General features: G+C 35.1%; 1 protein-coding gene across 7 annotated transcripts in view; it reads right to left on the reverse strand.

The window, feature by feature from the left end:
* The window catches only part of MPDZ (multiple PDZ domain crumbs cell polarity complex component), a 158636-nt gene that overhangs the window by 118105 nt on the left and 19620 nt on the right, over positions 1 to 20911 (reverse strand). For 6 of the 7 annotated variants that reach the window (XM_058565797.1, XM_058565802.1, XM_058565803.1 and 3 more), the window contains exons 2-3: positions 15379 to 15454; positions 12957 to 13123 (exon numbers count right to left, since the gene is read on the reverse strand). In XM_058565797.1, coding sequence (XP_058421780.1) covers positions 12957 to 13123; positions 15379 to 15394 — 183 coding nt within the window. In that variant the 5' untranslated portion in view covers positions 15395 to 15454. Of the gene's footprint in view, positions 1 to 12956; positions 13124 to 15378; positions 15455 to 18194; positions 18678 to 20911 lie in introns of those variants that run through there. The other variant, XM_058565798.1, reaches the window with a different exon arrangement.

The following is a 20911-nucleotide window of genomic DNA, read 5'->3' on the forward strand; positions in this document are numbered from 1 at the left end:
AAAAATCCTTGAGCTATATAGGTTTCCCCTTTACTGTACGTTATTTCTCAATTTTTTTAAAGTTTGCAAAATAAGTGATACAATCAGAGCATAGAACCTGGGGCACTTCAATGAATGATATAAAAACACACTTCTTTTAGAGAAAATAGATGGTAGGAACAGCCTCTATATATCAAACTAAACCTTCTCTGACAGAAACTCTGAATTTAAAGTTCAATTACCAGGCATTCATCTTAAATGAATGAGAATATAGAAACTGGATATCTGAAGATGAAGCTTAGTCTATTACTGTGATGGATGACCCTCCACAGGCTTGATATGGATTCAACTGACATTCCCATTCTCAGAACGAATCCTTTAACAAGTGCTCAAGTCAAGATGAATCCTCAGTAAATGTGTTTGAACTTTCGTAGCACGTTTAGATTTTTCTTCCTCAAAGATTATGAATTTTTAAAACTTATAATCATTTAACTGCATACCAAACTACAAGAAAAAAAATCATTGTGTTAACTTATACTTTACACTAAAGTATTTTGACCCACCCTGGTACGAGGATGATATAATTGTGAGATTTCAAAATTATAAATTGTTCTTTATCTTTTTTTCATAATAATACCTATTCTGTAAAATTAATGTCATTCCAAAAATACTCAAAAGGATCAATGTCTTAAATATTTTGATCATATAAATATGATATGCACTCAGGCTTAACCAAATAGAATATTTTCAAATATGTAGATTCACTTAACTAAATCTGCTACAAAATCTTGAAATACTGACTTCTTATCTATGCCTTCTGGGTTGTTAACTGAAAAGGAAGTTAATATTATGAGCTCTATTTTAATAGCTAACATCAATCTTTCCAGAAGTACTTGTATAACTGAATTTCCTAAAGTATTTTATATAGATTATCAAAACCTGTTTTGTGGTCCTGTTATTGTGACTTGTTCTGAATGAGATATAAATAACCCAAATTCTTATGTGCATTCGATGGATATTACATTTCTATCATTTAAGAGCTAAAATATATATTATCTTGAATTAAGCAAGAAAAATGACCACTGCTTTTGTAACCCTAGTTTTGGTAGATTTTAAACAAATTTATAAACATACATTGCTAGTTCAATTTCCCAATTTTCTGTTTGTTTGTTACTCCTTAACATAATGAGAAATCAGAAATAAGGTACTCTCTGGGGAATTTGCGAGAACAGGTGCACCTCAAAAAAATGCAGACTGTTTTTTAATCTGCACCTTGTCTTTTCTTCTCGCAGAGCAAGCAAAGTGCTCATTTTCTGCGAATTTACAAAAATGCTGTAAAACACTCTCTGGAACTGATCCCAAATATGAAATGCAAAGATGGAGAGGATGCTGAGAGTATTCAATGAAATATAGCACCTAAAATGGTAGCAATCACAGGAAAATTTTTTTAGACAAAATAGAACTGCATTTCAAGTTTGGAACCAAGGGAGGCCTCCTTTTCCATAAATCTTTCAGTGAAATACTGATTAGAGCACAACTCTGATGCATTATTGAACAGGCAAACCCTTGCACAGTAATTGATGGTGGCACTCTGATTTAATGATCCTTATTTTTAAAGCTAATTAAAGAAATTGAGTTGCATGTTCAAAGGGGATTAGCTTAATGTGACGAGACTATTTTGGACATAAAGTAGCTCACAGCTCCCGAACTAAATAAGATACAAAATGGCACAGCAAGTTAGAAAAGAGGGAAAAACATTTTCAGATGGAATAAGCATAATTTTACATTTTCTATGAGACCTTCTTTTCGTTCATTCAAATACTTATAAAAGCACCTCAAATGTCTAAGACGTTGGGCTCTCGGTGATGAGGTGGTAATTAAAGAGACAAAATGCTTTCCATAATCACTACTATGTTAGATATCCTATAAAATTACTCCAGCAGGCTTAGTTCACCCACCTACTGAGACAGAATACCCTTCTTTTCATAGCTATGAATTCCTGAATAGCAAAGCAGATTGTGGTCTAGAACCCACATTATCATTTGAAGTATTCTTAAAGTAGCCCTTGACTATCACTGGCTGATAAATTAAAAAGATAAAGATACCAAATTTAGAAAATAATTCCTTAACCCAAGAATGTTTAAGGAGTCATTCTCAGTAATCAAACTGTAAATTTTCTGCATCTGCCTCTATGTAGATACTAGTACATATTTGTCTTAAAATTCCTCTGTGCTAATAAGAAAGATAAACTATCAACCAGGAAACTCAAGATGGAAGGCAAAGAACACTAGAAGGAAATGAATTAGAGTACGTAAGACTCTTGTCTGCTCCCTTTTGATACTGAGAAAGGCGCGTATGGCTGACCAATAATCTACCCAAAACAATGCCTTTTGCTACAGGTTATTAAATGACAAGCGCAAGTACACAACTGTAAACTTCATGTCTTTATACTACAATGTTGTCAACTGAAGTGAACGGCCATATAGCAGGTTACGCCATTTTATAATGTTCTGCTTTTCACTCAAAGCTGCATCTATGAAAATTTTATTCATTCTTAAAATTACATCATAAAAGATATTTATTAGAATCAACCCACAAAGCATAGTGCACTAAAATGTTGGGCTCAGGCAACATAATGCAGAGTACTCCATGTGTATTTTATAAACTAATTTTTTAAAGGTCTAAATTTCACTGAAATCTTTAGAAATACTCTTATGTGAAAAGATTCAGATTTTTCCCCCAATTTCCTAAAATATATATGAATACTTGGGTAAAGACTAGCAAATAACTTGAATTTAAAACAGTAACAGTTTTGTTTTAAACTTTTTTCATTATTGTTATAAAAGAAATCTTGTTTACCATTAAAAACTGGTAGGTTCTACAATGAAGTAAAATATAATATGATTCTTTAACCTATCCCGTGAGGTTCCATTGAGATTCCAATTAGATTCCACTAATTTCAAAAACAAGGGTTTCTTTTTCATACTTGTTTGATCTTTTTTGGTAATATCTTTACTTTTTATTATTGTTATTGGGGGAGAGGTATCTGTGGTAGGCTGAAAAAAAAAAAGACAACAAATTCTTTTCAGTTCTTCTCATCAAAAGCAATAGTCTATATTTCCCCACCTTTGAATCACTTAAAAAAGTTCTTGATGAAGTAGTAAAAATTATTAATTTTATTCAATCTTGACTCTTGAGTGTACATCCTTTCATAATCTGTTTCAAAATAAGAAGTAAACGTAACGCATATCTGCTGTATAAAAAAATACAACTGTCTAGAGGAAAAACACTATTGTTTGAGTGAGTTGCAAGCTAAACTAGCTATATTTTTTATAAGCACCACATTACTTGAAAAAATGACAGAGAATCAAAAAATGGTTAGACAGACTTGGGTATATGGCAGACAATTTCTCAAAAATAAACAAAGTAAGCCTGTCACTTTAAAAAAAACAACTGACGGTAACTGTTGCCAACAGTAAAATTTGAGCTTTCAAGTGAAAATCAGAATTCTGGAAAACTTGTATCTGCCACCCTGAGCTTGACACTTTCCCGTAATTTAAAGGCTCTGTTGATAAGATCAGAAGCAATATCAGCAAGTGTAATGTTTTGATATTATATAAGGAAATGTGAAATGTAATTTTTCTATTTTTCAAATTTTCCAGATGACCAACGTAATACAAGATTATGCATGGTTGAAAAAAAATTAAAGCACAAGATAGATTTGACTGTAATAGAGTACAAAATGTTTATTGATTTGGTTTCAGATTCCACACTGGAACTAACCTTTAAGAAACTATCAATAGTTTTGGTGCACTATCAAAGGATATCCACAAAAAGGCTATACTCCTCCTGTTCCCAGCTACACATCTCCATGAGGCCAGATTTTCTCCATATACGGCAACTAAAACAACAAATCCAAACACATCAAATGCAGAAGTAGATATGAGAATCCAGTTTTCTTCTATTACGCTACATTAAAGAGATGTGCAACTATGTAAAACAATGCCACTCTTCTCACTAATTTTTAAATGTAATGCGTTTATTACTGTTATTTTTAAATAAATTAATATTTAAAATATTTCTCAATTTTAATTTCTAACCTGATAAATCCTGATGGATAAAACCACATAAACAGAAGCTCTTTGAGGTCCTTAGTAATTTTTAAGAGTGTAATGGGGCCATCAGACCAAAATGTTTGAGAACTGCTGCCTTAGAATATTAAATTTTAATAGGAGGCAGAAGCAATAAGAAGAGAACTAAGATTTACTAAGTGCTTGGTAAGCACTGAGCTTATGCCTTAGAGTTTTTAGATCCATGTTATTTAGTTCCCATTTTACAACTAAAGGAGGAAAAAAAGAGGCTCAGTGAAGATATATATATATATATACACACACACACATAAAGAAATAAATTCTTGCTTAAGATCATCTTCCAATAAATATCAGTACCAGAATACAAATCTGGATTGTATGTGTCTCCAAATCCTACTAGACCACACTGTCAGCATTTGAGCTCAGATCATCATAACGAAGGCCTCAAATCACCAGGAAATCCTTAAATTATGTTCATTGCACTGTTTACGAGGACAGTGAAACCAAACACGACAGAGCTCTACGATTAAGACCGGGGTTCTGAAGTCAGCAGGGGTTCTGAAGTCAGCAGGCCGACATTCAAATGCTAGCTCCACCACTTACCCTCTCTGTGCCTCCATTTCCCTACCTGTAAAATAAGGAAAATAATAGTATCTACTTTACAGTATTGCTGTAATGATGAAACAGGTAACTATACGTAGAAGAGTTCCCGGCACATAGTAAGAATTTAGTACATGTTAACTGCTATGATGATGATGATGATGATGATGAGTGGTGCATCTTTCGGTTATGAAGAGAAAAACACAAGGTCTTCAAAGTGCCTTCAGTTATTTGGCCAATTTATTTATGTTAAAATTTAGTTCTCTGGCAAGGACAGATAACTATTAATGCACAACAGTTCTGAATATTCACATATTCATTAATCAGGGAATCATTTATTGAGTTTGAGTAAAGTATTATGTCAGGTACAAGATATTCAAAGATGAATATAGAATGGATTTCATCCCAAAAGTTGTAAATGGACTCCAAAAAAACCTAAACTACAATTAATTCTAAAACCCCTTTTATGCTTGTTAAGAACAAATGGCAAGTGCAGTGCAGCATATACACCACGGTCTAGGCATGTGTGTTGATGTGTATTTGCCGAATGTCTTTTCTTTATTTAAACCTCAACACTTCTGTGCTTTCTGAGCAAAACTTCCAAGGGGAAAAATTTAAAGAATGGAGCTTGACCAAAAATAATATGCTTATCAAAGTATGCTGAAATTATCTACATCAAAGGGGCAAAAAGTATCAAAATTAAGTAAATTAATCTATTTTAAATGCCAACACATATAAATTTAGAAATTGAAAATGTAGATGAACGACATGTTACAAGTTTTGCAGTGTTTTTTCTATCAGTCCCACATTTTCAAAAGACAAATAAAACTGATTCAGTGTTCACAGTCTGCTTAGAGAAAAATAAAAATAAAACAAAACCTTACAGACAAGTATAAATATATGGCAATGAAGACTGATATTACTTTGCCATAGTGCCTCTCCATTCCACTATTATCTTTACCCAGTTCATTTACTTTAAAATCTAGCATAAACATAAATAAAAGCAGAATGAAAGTTTTGGTTTACACTAAAAAGGCCCTCTGATTAAAATTGGAAGAATTTTAGGGAAATGGCAAATCTTAACGAATTTGAGTCTACAAAACATTTAGTTTAAGCTCATTTCTCTTTAGGAATACTATTAACTGTATTTTCAACTTATTTCTTCCTTTATATTAGAAAACTAAGGGTTTAGAAACAATATAAATTAAAAATAAAAAGAGCATTGGCTTCAGGGTCAGACAGACTTACATTCTTCTCCTAAATCTACCAATGAATAATTGTGTGGCCCAGATGAAGTTACGTAACTTCTCTAAGCCCCAATTTCCTCACTGGACAAAATGGGGATAAATCCACCTCATGGAGCTGATGGACTGGTTAAATGAGACAGAGTCCACAGCACAGGCACAAGGGCTTCCTAAAGGTAATTGCTGCTGTTGTTGCTGCCATAGCTTCAAATGTGAAGCAACCTCTATTGTTCTTAAATTCTTGGATTAAAAAAACTCATTTACGGGGCCAGCCCAGTGGCGCAAGCGGTTAAGTGCACGTGTTCCGCTGCGGCAGCCCGGGGTTTGCCAGTTCGGATCCCAGGCGCGCACCGACGCACCGCTTGTCAAGCCATGCTGTGGTGGCGTCCCATATAAAGTGGAGGAAGATGGACATGGATGTTAGCCCAGGGCCAGTCTTCCTCAGCAAAAAGAGGAGGATTGGCAGATGTTAGCTGAGGGCTGATCTTCCTCACAAAAAAAAAAAAAAACTCATTTAGGTTATACCCAGTAAATTTCACATGTTTTCCCTCTTCTCCAAAGACCGTTTAACTTTGTCACAAAAACCACCATACAATTAGCACCATTTGCTGTTTTAGACACACATGCATACTCAATAGCAAGATGGTGTTGCATTTTAATCCAGCACTGTATAAAAAGCTTGAACAGTGCCTTCTTGCCCAGGATAAAACAAGAATTTTAGTCCCTTCAAAGGCTCTATATTTACAAACTTTTAGTTAAAAGAACAAACATTTAAAAGCTGTTATTGTACCAAAAATAAAGTATTTGAAATTCCTACAGTAAATAAACTTTATGGTAAATGTAAAAACATAAGAGTCACTCCTTCTCTTTTAACTTCTCCTAGATAACGTACATTAAAGTCTCAAGAAACAGATCCTTTCCTGTTAGGCGGCTGCAATACTCTGTCATAAAAGTAAAACCATTCCAGGGGTAAGAAAAATATTTTTTCATTTTCACAAGCAACATCAACTGGGAAGAATGCCATTCAATTTTTAGATAACTCCTGTTATTGGGGTCAAGGCATATTTTCTTTCTCTCTGTACTCCCTCCCTCCACCTACACCAAGTCATAATTTAACCTAGGCATTCCTAGGAGACAGTGGTCATTTCCCCTTTACTGACAGCAGGCCTACAGATGAATCATCTTCATTTCACTCTTAAATCAGAAACCACAGAGAGAAAGGTTATGTTTTTGTCATTTATATAAGTAATAATATAAAGCTGAGGAAACACAGGCATTTCTGCTCTTTACCATGAAATCACACAAAATAGCATCCTTCTAATTACCAAAGTCAAAACAGAGCAACAAAATGCTCAGGTATCAAAATTCTCATCTTTCCATCAATCCAAAAATACATAAATGTAAGGAATTATCAGAGCCGTTGAATATCTCAACACTTCGGCCACAGATTTGATTTAGCTGTCTCATAAATACGTACCTACAGAGCAGTGACTCTTCAGGCATGCCGCAGGAAAGTGGTGTTCCATCTAACATCCCCCGCCTATGTCAGATATTTGAAAGTGACTCTGAAATACACACTGACTCTAGGTTCTCTAAATTTTGCTCCTGTTTTAAGACAGCGCAACAGAAAAGAAAAAAAAATACATGGTGTACCTCACGTACACTTTGGCAGAAAACCCATCACTAAATTAGGATGGGACCGTATTTTTAGCGTATTTCATTCTTAGAAAGATGAAAGAAGCATTGCTTTGAAGAACGACTCACGTATTTTACAATTACAATTGTAGGTCTTATCTATCAAAATGTCATTAAAACCCTTACCTTAATTTTATGTGTTTTTTACTACAATTTTAAAAATGTGGAGAAATAAAATCAATAAATAAAATGATTGTTAAAATATTGTATTTAATAGAATGGTCAGAGGTAAAGTTGACACAATTTCAACTTGATACAATAAAGTCTGATACAGAAAGTTGAATGCAAAAGAACAAAGACGATAAAAAACAAAACAAACCCAAACCCAAAAAACCTTACCTTAAGAAATCTCTGCCTCCAAGTTTCCTCTCTTGACAATACCCCGCACATATTCTACTGCTCTGATAATACAGATCTGTACCTGACTCTGTATTAGAGTTTCTCAACTGCAGCACTACACACCTTACAAACCCGATAATTCTTTGTTTTAGGGGGCTGTGCTGTGCATTGAGGATGTTCAGCAGCATCTCCGGACTCCACCATTACATGCCAGTATCGTGTCCCCCCACCCCTAAGCTGCAACAATCAAAAATGTCTCCAGACACTGCCAAATGTCTCCTGGGGAAGGAGATGTACAATCACCCCCAGTTGAGAACAACTGACCTATACTCTTGTAAACACTCTTCTCTCAACCTGAAATAATTTTCCCCATCTATGCAGAAAACTCCTACTCATTTTTCAAGACTCCTCTTACATGTCACCTCCACTGTCAAGTTTTCTTCTAGTCAAAATTAGTAATTCCTTACTCTTATACCACTCATCCCCGTTTTTCTATTTAATTACATAAAATAAATATATGCTCTATTTTCCCCGCTAGATAGTAAGAACCTCCATCTTATTTATTCATTGTATTTTTATTGATTTTATTAATAAATGATTATGAGTTTTCTATAAAAGTATCCATGAGATAAGCCACCCATTGCCAAGGAAAATTTGGCTCACTGAATGGTGTCTCACATTGAGCAATATATAACCCTCCAGTTTCTTTTTTTTGCTTTTGCTCTGGGGAAATGGAAATTAAATGATATACTCAATTTTAGCAACCCAAAGTCCTTGGAATATCCAGTTCTCTGATATTTCTAGTTGGTCTTTGTTTAGATTTACCTTTGATTAGTCAATATGTTTTGCCATCAGAAGTTGTGCCAAATTCTTTTTGAAAGGTGAACAGGTAAAACTTCGAAATATAAAAACAAAATTTTATACCATGAAGACCAAATTTCAAAAATAAAAATGAAAAGGATGGATCTAATTACTCTAATCAACACTAAACAGTGATTTCTAACCTGATTCTATGTTAAGTCAGCATCTCTCCAATTATTTCAAGAGATGTCATAAAATTTCCAAAGAAAAACTTAGAAAAATCTGGCTTAAATTTGTGTATATATACATTACGCACCTAGATGATATGTATATAAGCCAACACTTTTCTGGGAGAAAGGTGAATGAACTAGGATCCTGGAAATAGCAAACAACAAGAACAACAACAAAATAATAGAGCGTCACACTCCAAAAGGCTGGAAATCACTGACAAGGAGAAATCTCCAGATATTCTGTGCCCAAGGCTTGTTTCCCATATCAGCAGCTTTTGTAACCTAAATTATCCACACCATTTCCTCAATCTTGGAACTGGTCTCTGTTGCCATAGCTTTAAAAAAAATCTTAGCAGTGTCAATGTTTTAAGTATTAGTCATAAATTTCTATTGAAATTAATAATTTTAATTCACGGTTTTCCTACAAATAACTCAGGGTCAAGAGACATTTACTTTAGTGCCTGTGGTCAATTCATATGACAAGGCAATTAATTAATCAGGGAAGTAGTATCCACCTATACTGGACTGCAGAAACGTCATAAAATAAATATGCAAATCCAATATCCTCATGGCTGACAAGTTTCTATTATTAAACGGCTAACGTGTTTATTTCCCCCACAATAGCTGGATTTCTGTCGTGAATACGCATTGAGCTCTGCAGTTATTAGCTGTGATGACTAGGTGACAGTGAGGACACTACTTGAGAATTTGCATTTGACAGATCATTGACACACAGTCACGGTTCTTTTTTTTTTTCTCATCACTGAAACAGAAATCATGTAATAGGAAATGAACTGGAGCTATTAGAGATTATTCAGGTTTAATAGCACACATCCTTTTAGCTGGCGGTTAGAACAATACACAGTGTGGCAGAGTTAAACAGAGGCATCAATTATACTCTAAGACCTGTTAATATTTTTGACAATATTTAAATAGCACATCCCTTCAGGGCATGGCTTTTTTGCCCTCTCAGTTACACACCTGTCAAGTGTTTAATTTGCCAAAGGGAAACAGTCTGATTTCTAAGGGCAGTCTTAATGCTGAAGAAGCAAATTGGAAAAATTAAACATTACTGAATAGAAGTAATGAGAAGGATCTGAGGGAAAAAAAATAGTAGGCTTAATTCAACATGGCATGTCAGCATCTGTCATTAATGTAACAATATGATCATGTTCTCCAGTACACTGCATATACCTCAGGCTTTTCCATTATTCACTCCTTTCGCTTTCTAAGAGACAGGAGAATGACAGCGAGGAAAACTGGAGGGGTCAAATTTTCCGGTTATACTAAAACAGCTGGAGACAGTAACTTGCACCTATTCTGCATATAAAATTATACATCTAAAATGATAATTTAGGAATAAGGTTATAAATAAGAGCTAGCCATTGATCTGATTTGTGTAGCTACTGGTTGGAAAGCGCAAATTTCATTCCTTAGGTGTATTAATAAAATATTAAATTATAAATATTAATATATTAGCAGTTGGTAAACTATATAGAAAATTTAATCCTAACATGGTAAAATCTAGAATATTTATATTTAAACTTTAAAATGGAAAATAATATGAGTTTTTGAAATTTTAGTCTGGTCATAAAAGAAAAAAAAACTGGTTCAACAAACAAATGAAATTGAATTAGTCAGAATGGCGACTAAAGTGAAGAGTCACAGAAACCGTGAGAAGTTATCAATGGTTTTAACCAAAATGAAACTCTTGGTATCTAGGGACCAAGCTTCTACCCTTGAAAAAAAAGAAAAAATGAGGTAAGACAAGCTTCAGAGTACGAAAAGAGAAAAGACTGTGCCTTGGGAGCCAAGAAAACCGAGTTCTAATTCTGGCTCTACGCTTATAAACAATTCACTCAACTGCTCTAAGCTGCTGTAATAAGCAGGATGTGGGCCAGCTGGTTTCCTTGGTCCCTTTGAAGAGGTGACCAACAAGCCAAAAGTCCAAAGGCATGTAAGACATGCCTATAGAATTCACGGCCTCACAATTTACCTAGTCTTCAGCTATATCAGCGTCTATCATTCATAAAAGAATAAGATCACACTGTACTTAGTCACAGACTATGAGGTTCAATAATACTATGCTGCACAGACCTCCGAGGAGGTTTCAGCTGAATCACATGGAATCCAAACAGTCTTAGAGTCCATATCCTCCTTCTATTTGGAAATGGTTAACCAGCTCAACAACAAGCGGGCCTATTTCTCCCCTCTTTTCAGCAGACGGGGTAAGTACAAATGCTGTTCCCCTTGCATGAGGCTAACTGGAAGGGATATTTCCACTGTTATCTCACTGGACCAGTGGTATTCCCTAACATATTTACTAGAACTTTCTATTTCAACTTTTCCTCTCATTTTAATCATATCTTCACATAATACAATAAGAGGAGAAGACATCCTCTTCAACTTCTCCACACACACTGAAAAAACAGATAATGTTCCATATCAAATCATGCATATACTCACGATACTGGTTTCTCCAAAAGTTAGCCAACCCATGCTGAAAATGAGTACCTAAAACCAATCTTTTCAATCAATACCTGGCTAAGGGGACAAACACAACCAAATGTAACAAAACACCTCTTTTTCTTAATTCATGATCATGACTTTTAAAATCATTAACTAGAAATTCACTAGAGAAAAAATATTTTTAAAAATTCTTCTGGCTTTATTTATTTTTTTGGCTACCAAAGTATCTAGATTAAGAAATTACATGACATCAAACAAATTCCTTCTCTATTGCTACTATTTGTTCCTTTTGCATTTGGCACGTTTTCAGGTTTTTCTTTTTTTAGGGAAAGATTTGCCCTGAGCTAACATCTGTTGCCAATCTCCTTTTTCTTTTTTTTCTCCCCAAAGCCCCAGTGCATGGTTGTATATCCTAGTTGTAAGTTCTTCTAGTTCTTCTATGTGAGCCTCCACCACAGCATGGCAACTGATACACAGGTGGTGTGATTCCACGACTGGGAAATGCACCCGGGCCGCCAAAGCAGTGAGAGCTCCGAACTTTAACCACTGGGCCATCAGGGCTGGCTCTCAGGGATTTTTTTTTTTTTTAATCGAAGCTGTCCTTTCATTGAATAACGAAACTAGTCTTCAAGTTTCATCTTTAACCTTTTAAGGGAGAACATTTGCTAGCAAGTGGTCCATAACCATTAAATTAATACTAAAAACATTAGAATGAGAATTAACTTGGACTGAAGGCATAATTACATTTACTCCAAACCTTCTGAGGATAAGAACTGCTTTAAAAATATTTTTTTCTAAACCTGAGAAATGGTGATTAAATTAAGAAAGTTTAAAGAACATCTGACTTCAGTTTTCATTCTGTCATTGTGATATGTTTCAATTTTAATGTAAGTGCTAGGACTTTTTAATACTCAATTTTTACAGAAAAAAAAGTGTGTTACATTTAGAAGTTCTAATGTTTATCACCATCTGATGCTGTCATGGGAGCAATTGCTACTTACACTCTTTTAAGAAGTGAGAATTGCAATTCCTCTAACTGATGACAATGTAATTATTCCTTTTACTGTCAAAATAGAGGTGATTTCCCTTCCTCACACACATGATTACACATGCAAATCCAGGCTTATCTGAAATCTTGTAAGTGTACTGACTGAATCTGAATGAGCAAGATCCATGAACAATGAGCCTTAGTGATAATGGAAACCAAGTCTAGAGCCATCCACCCTAAACATATTTTTAACATCCTCTTCTACTGTAGGGACTCATTCTTCAGCATCCACACAGCTTTCAACACAATGTCATGTCATCTACACTATACAGCAACAACCATTACAAAAATAACTAGAGGGGAAAAGCCACAGTGAATCTGAATGTTTAGTTTGGAGGTTTAAATTAGTTCATTAACTATTCATTAACACATACAAAAATCAGCCTTTCAGAAAAACAAAAGACTTTCAGAAGATCTAAGCCATGTCACGAACGCCTGCTTTGGGTGACTCATGTCCTACCTGGTCTTTCAGCTGCTGCACAGAAGTCTGAAGGTTCAGAATCTGACTGAAGAGAGGGCTCTGCAAAACTGACTTCAGAAGGTTCAGTTTGTCTTCATTTGCTACATCCCCACGTTCTCGCAGCTTGGCTTGCAAGCGCTCTGCTGCCTGCAGGGTCCGATTTTTGTCTATACCAAAGAGCAGCATTAGTCAATAACAGGATTCAAAAGACACAGATCAAACCATGCTTATAGAAATCCAAAAACTATTCCTTTTGAGAGCACAAAATTGACTCAGGAAAAAAAGGACTATAAACAGATTCTTCAAACGTGTCACTAAAAATGTCACTATTAACATGTCCTTCAAACCTTTAAGTCTCTGGTAAGAAATTTTGTTTGAAAGCAGGGAACTGGTTGTGGTATATGCCACATGCAGTTAATTGTTTTTAAAGTACAGAAACTAATTCAGATGAAGCATACTTGAGTTCCAATGCCAACTATTTCAACTCTTTCATAAAAACTACTGAAAACCAAATGCTCTGTGATCTTGTACATGGTGATTATTTTCACTTAAAATTTTTATTTACATATAAGAAAAATTAGAAACATAACTAACTCACTTATAACTGGATGTGGATAATTTCACTGATGCGTCATAACATCCAAAATATGACAATTTCATATATTAAGGGGCAAAGCATTCTATACTTCAGAATTTACTTGGAAAAACATCACAATAATGCACATCCCTTCAAAAACACTACTTTTCATATTTTAAATGTCTTTCCCCAAAATTAAATAGCATATTTATATATGCATCGAACCAACACAATTCAAATATTTATTGACCGCCTTATATATCGGGCACAAAGTTGCTAAAGTAAATATTTTGAATAAGTATGTTCCTAACAATCCTAGCATTTTACATGCATGCTTCCACCAGACAGTGAGTTTCTACCACAAATAGTTAAAAACATCACCCTAAAATACACACACACACACTCTCTCTCTCACTTATAAGTGAAACCAAGTTTGTTTAAAAAAAAAAATGGAGACTCTTCAGACATATGACTAACCAATTCATTATGGTAACAAGTGTATCTATTAAAATATATTTGCCGTATTATAGTAATCAAAAAGAGTAGGAATTATCACCAGAGACACTTTCTATAGCACCAAATGTGGAATTACACAGAAATGGAAAAATTAAAACACAAATTAATATTGACCATGAGTTCACACATATATGCAAATTTAAACGAACAATATTTATTCCTGTGCAGAATTTTAAAAGCAAATAAAGATATGCATATGAATTTTATTCTGGGTCATATTTCCCATGGTATCTCAGAATACTAATCTAGTATTAATTCCCATGTCAATTCTTGAAATGTGTACAACTCAGTAATAACTTACAGAATAAAGATTAGAAAGCAATGCTTTAAATAACAATGTATTTCCCCTTTGCTGTCCACTTTCTAATGAAGAACTGTCCCATGTGGACTAGTAGTTTTTATGGTGTGTGGGACTTACAGTATAAAATGGGTGATGAAGGAAATGTACACCCATGCATTTTTATCGCTGGCACAGTACCAGGAACAAAAGTCACACTAATGATCCCCACTGTCACAAAAAGAGCTCCTTCTCCTTTCCCTGCCACCCATTCTCACCCTACCCCTCAAAGACTGTAGGTGTCAAGGCACCAGCCATGACCATCAAGGTGCCAGAATGAAATCCAGATACCTTCCCATAGTCATACCCAAAGAGTTCCCTGGAATGCGTGAGGGACTGTGGCATCAGATGAGAGGCAATGAGGGCTTGGGAGGTACCATACCTGATATACCTGAAACTAGTTCTACAAACTAGTTTCTTTAAAACTAGACAGCAGTGTGAAAAAAGGATTAACACACGAGCCTGGGAAATTTGGATATTTCAACCTAAATTATCCCATGTAGAAATTACACTGCCTTACATCGTCACTGAAGTTTGTCAGCCTAAGTGTTTGTTCCTGTTATCAACCTAAAAGCAAAGCCCAGTAGTATCGCACCTGTCACAAATAAAGTACAAGACACAAGCAATGATTTTCTTTCAGTATTAAAAATATGGTTAAACTTTCTAGTGCTATCCAGAAACAAACATTAACCAGAAATGGGTTCATAAATCAGAATTGAGCTTACATTAAATTTTATTAAAACCCATAATTGGTAAAACATCTCATGTGCTTTTAACTTTTGCTTATAAATGATGTGTTTTTTATAACACTTCAATTGAAACTGTCCAAATATAGAAACACATTATCCTGGTATAACGCTAGTAGATAAAAACTTTTTTAAACTAAGTTACTATAGACAGAATCCTGCTATGTAGGACACACCACATTTCAAAGATGCCAACAGAAGGAGTTTCAATTCTTCTAAAAGTAGTCAGGAAAGAACAGGTCTTACCTATAGTTTCTAACATTTTTTTCAAAGTTCAGTGTTCTTCTTTATAATGATTATAAACAGCAACTAAAATGGAACTCTAGAGAGAAAAGAAATAAAATGAAATGATTATGTTTTATCAGAACTTTAAAATTATATTCTCAAACTACATACTCCAAAAAAGCACTTGATACTACTATAATTCCTTTGATCATTAAAATCTTATTGATTTAACTTGAGATAGTTTTCTTTCTAGGTAAAAAAAAAAAAGGTAATCATTTTAAAGCTTATTCAAAATTATCTTATATTTGCAAGTAACATTTGTATAATAAAGTAAAAGGCATAAAATCTGTTTTAAATAAGATGGTAGAAACTATCCAAAGTATTTCCTTAAGAGCTTCTCAACATGGACCACTATAACCTTGGATTCACTTACAGATCCTCACCCACAGAGGAAGGAGCTTACTTGATTCTGCATGAGAAATTCTGTGGGCAAAAAACTTAACATGTAAAAAGTAAAAGACGTGATACTGCCCTTGAATGCTCACAGTCTTAACTGGGGAGACAATACACACATACCAATTAGAAATGAACTGTGACACTCGTGTAATACATTAACGACTAGAAAACAACATATTAAATCATGGGCGAAAAACTGAATAAAAGAGAACACGGTGTTAAACAGAAGAAGATTTTTCAAAATACTGTCCTGACTATAGTGCTCTCTTCTTTCTCATTCAAAAAAAACCTTCTCAACTCCTTCAACTCACATAGATCTCATCTTTCTCTGACAATACTTCTCTAGACTCTTTCAAGTATCCGATACAGATCTCCAGTGACAATGTCCACATCACTAACCCATCTTTAATCTTTGCTGTGTAACAATTTTGCACAATTGTCTCCCTAGTTACACCCATCCTTTGCCTCACAGAAAACCCTGCATCATCAGGAGGTCAGTCAGTTACTCCTTCAACAGAAAACAGGAATCTACAACCAGACGTCCTCACTTTTCATCTGAAAGATGAAACAGAGGATTTCTCTGAGAAGGAACAAGCTGTCCCATTACCTCCTTAAGAGACAACGCATTTGGGAAGAAAGGAAGTAGGTGATGTATATGAGCAGATACATAGACCATCAATGCCTGCACTTCACTCTGCATTAATAACAGAGAACAGTACTTACCGATTTCCCTTACCTCAATTTAGAATACACTATTTAAAATACCAACTCCATTTCAAATAGTCACATAGCTCAACCACCTGCACTTGTTTTAAAAAGTGCCCTGGTGTCAAGAAAAGAGGGCATTGGCTCTAACCTGGAATTGAAACCTAAATAGTGATTGCGGTCTTGAGCGAGGGGCCTCTCATCTTAACCTTCGTTTCTTAGAAAACAAACTTACTCGTTGGGTATATTGTGATAAACGAGATAAATAAAGTATACCAATTTCCTGCTCACACCAGAACTCATAGCCATAAAATACATATTCCAGATTAACGCTGAGCCCATACAGATAGATGAGCATGCCAACACCAGACATTGCATAGTTTCATGGGGAAAAAATACATGAGATCTTAAAAATAAACTAGTCATATTTTTTATTCTTATTTACATGGAGAGTACAATATTCCTTCATAAAATAGTATACTATTATGCCCCCATCTCAAAAAAAAATGTTTACTTCTAACAATTAAAAAAATAAAAGTAAAAACCCCAATATGAGGAAGCCCAAAGGTATATTTAATTGAACCACCCAGGAGGAAGCATAATAGCAATGAAAGAGCATGGACCAGGGAGGCTGATGACCTGAATTAAAGCTTTGGCTTGACCGCCTACTAGCGATATGCCCTTGTTAGGTCACTTATCTTTTCTGAACTTCAAAATCTCTAATTACATATGAATGATATTCATAAAGTTTTGAAAGAGTAAAATTATACACATGAGTGCTTGGTATGCACAATAAAATTTAGTTCTATCCTCTTTCCCCTATGAAAAATTAACTCAGAAAGATATACAGGTATTTACGATGGGGAGAGGGAGGTAGCCTATGGATTTAGAAGGCAAATGATATATGGAGAGTCTGCAGAGAAAGTACAGAGTAAGCAGTTCCCAACGGAGAAAAACACTGTCGTTCAAAAGTTCACCTAAAGTGAGTTATGTGGAAACAGAACTACATTTTTTTTCCAGAGAAATTCTTATCATAAAGGTTTAAAAAAAAGGAAAAAAAACTCAATTCAGCTGCAAGTCACTGACATTAGCTCCCAGATGAGAGCTCCACTTCTCTGGATTTCAGTGATAAAAAATCAGTTTCACGGTTTCTCTTCTCTGCTCTAATGTCCCTGAAATAAATACACTTTTTGAGGTTTTCCAGATGTCACAATTAGTAAACATGACGAAGAGACAAGAGGTTAAAAAAACTATTCCTTTCCATATCCTATACCCCATCCCAAGGATTCAGTTCTAAGCATAAATAAACTCATTTGTAATCACGGAATTTTTGATTTGGAGAGATTGAGTCCACTCCCATCAAACTGCAGATACCAATTCTCCTTTTCACACCACCACCACCCTTCCCTCTTTACCCATCTCCACTATACAGAAACAGAAGGGTACCTGGGATAACAGTGGGTCATGACCAACGGGTAAGACTTAAAGGAGATCCGATACATGTCAGAAGAAAGCCAAGCTCTGAGAGTTTTTCTGGGCAATTCACGCTAGCAGTGAGGATGATGAATCAGAGGGGCAGTCAAGAGAATAAATGAGATGTAGATACAATAACAAGGAGACTGACATTAATGCTGGGGCAGAAGGAGTGGTAATAACAGTGAACACACAGCACCTACCACATGCTGGGCACTGTTCAAAGCCTGTCATCCAATGAAGTCCTTTAATCTTCACCCTACTCACTCACATTACAAATGAGGAAACTGAGGCACAGAAAGGTTAAGTAACTTGCCCAAGGTCATACCACTAGTAAGTGATGGAACCAGCATTTGAACCCAGACAGTTTGGCTCCAGACCCAACGAACAATTTAACTTCTACAATATGCTGCCTCTCAATAGCAGGAAGATTCACCTTACCATTCTCTTTCCTACTTCCAAGTTCAAAATTTCACAGACTTTGCCCTACACAAGGAGAAACCAAAGGGAGAAATAGGGACCCGTAGTGAGTGAGGTCTGAAATGGACTGGTGTAGACAATTCAACATAGCCAACAATCCGTACAAAGGCATAAACAAGTCAGAATTAAGTATTTTAGAAACTACGGGGAGGTACAGCAAAGAAAGATCAGTCATATTCACCATCTATATAATGTTCATTTAAACATATGTTTAAACAAACTGCTTTCAAAATCCAACATTTTGAAAAATGCCCAAGAAAAAATAAGCCTCCTTATATTCATATTCAAAGTATATTAAAAAAAAAACAGCTGTTACAGTTCAAGATACTAAATCCCTCAATGCAACAAGAATAAGCATATGCAAAGAGTACAGAAAATACTAGCTACTGTTCACGTATTCTGCTTGTAGCCATACCACTACTTGGTTATAAGCGAACCTGTTTCAGTGGCCATGGCACTCAGAACTATAAGACATATCAATAACAGCTCAGTGAACTCAGTACCTGAAGCACTACAGTGCCAGGCAAGCGCCGTTTACAGACATTACATGGGAGCAGGGACCCTGACCACCTTCCTCTCTACAATATCCTGCACCGCCTGGCAAGTTATTCTCTCCATTATCAAGGTAAGACAACAGAGGAAAGGAGAGGCTGAGGTCACACAGCTAGTAAACTGGACAACTTAGATTTGAACCCAACTCCGCCTGACTTCAAAGTCCACATTCACTCTACCACATTACCCCATATTTTTCATATTGTCTTGCAAAAATCATATGTTGAAAATACATTGTTAAATGGAAAAAAGAATTGCAGGACAATGTATTAAGTTGCTAGTATTTGTTTAAAAGAAGAGAAGGGAAAATGTTTGTGTAAGTAAAATTAATATGTGCATGTTTATAAAACTATAGACTATTTCTGCAAGCTTTCTGAAGACACTAATAGTGGGATGTGGGGGACTGGAGGACACTAAGAGAAACTTATTTTGCACTGCATTTACTTTGTGATTTTTAAATTTTTTATCAATATAAGGTTGCCAGATTTAGCAAATAAAGATACAGGATACCTACTTAAATTTGAATTTCAGATAAATGAATAATTTTTTAGTATAAGTATACCCCATGCAACACTCAGGATATACTTATACTAAACACTAATTTGTTGACTATCTGACCAGGCATCCATTGTTTTATCCGGCAACCCTACTTATGTATATATTAGCTTAGAAAAAAAATCAAATTTTAAAAATCATTTTTAAATTAAGGCCTTTATGCTCCCTGCAAAACTTTAATATAATGACAGAGTTGTCAAATCCTTTATAAATCTCTAAATATTTTAGCTGTGACCATATGATTCTCCAACAGCTGGTTGATAACACTAGTTTCAGCAGAGGATAAAAATCAAACAGGATATTTGGTTTTATTTAGAAACAGGAACTGATTAACTGACTAATCATTTTACTTTTTGACAAGTTGTACCGGTAATGTGTAGTAGGCACAGCCTTTATGTAGCAGAGAATCAGTGCCTGAAACATAAAACAAATCATTCTGTCCAATGCAGACTTTATGGCAACTAACAAGCGAAAATATGCTTTATGCTAAAAATAACTCTAAGAGAAACTGCCCCAAATGCATACAATTTTCTAGTTATCTTACACAATTCTGACTGCAAAAGGACTACAACATTAAAAGAGCTTGCTGCAATGGTTTGCGGCTTGTCAAAGTCACTCAGCATCTGTTATTGCATTTAAATTCAGCATTTATCTCCTTCATAGCTGCCTCAGCACTACCTGAAGTTAGCAGACAAATGCAAGGCTGTAGTCATTTGCAGGTAGTTTGTCATAGTCAATTGGCCATGACAGCAAAACTTACACTTTCAGTCATAACTCATATTCTAGGGTAACGTTACTAACCTATTGCTCCAAAAGCATGAAAACATCACACTACCCACCAACATCATACAATCAATCATCCAACAGAAACACTAGGCCTCTTCTCCGTATCTCTTCTTTGGAACTTCTCCCTCATTTTTATAGGCTTGATCAAAAAAGCATTCATGAACAAAATTATTTTCAAGTTGACAATTATGAATCTTTCCAAATTCCTACAATAACAATAGAATTTATTAATTCTATTTTGCTCCCCAATATCAAAGAAAATCAAGTATCAAGGAAGCTTGCTTTTACAACATATGTCAAACACTGATGGATAATCTTGTCCTTCCTTTATAAAACAGAAAGATAAATTACCTGTCCAAAGTAAAAATGCTGAGGAGGCCACGTGGGTAGAAAAGAACCTAAATTCTGCTATTTACTGATTCAACAACACACACGGGGTGCCTGCATGACTGGCAGGTCGGGTGGCAGAACTAGAGAAATGAGGACACAGTTCCCGTGAGGAACTCACAGGACAAGTGAATGGAAGAGAAAACAAGTAAACAGACAC

The sequence above is a fragment of the Diceros bicornis genome, chromosome 22, assembly GCF_020826845.1.
Source record: "Diceros bicornis minor isolate mBicDic1 chromosome 22, mDicBic1.mat.cur, whole genome shotgun sequence".
In the NCBI taxonomy this organism is placed as follows: Eukaryota; Metazoa; Chordata; class Mammalia; order Perissodactyla; family Rhinocerotidae; genus Diceros; species Diceros bicornis.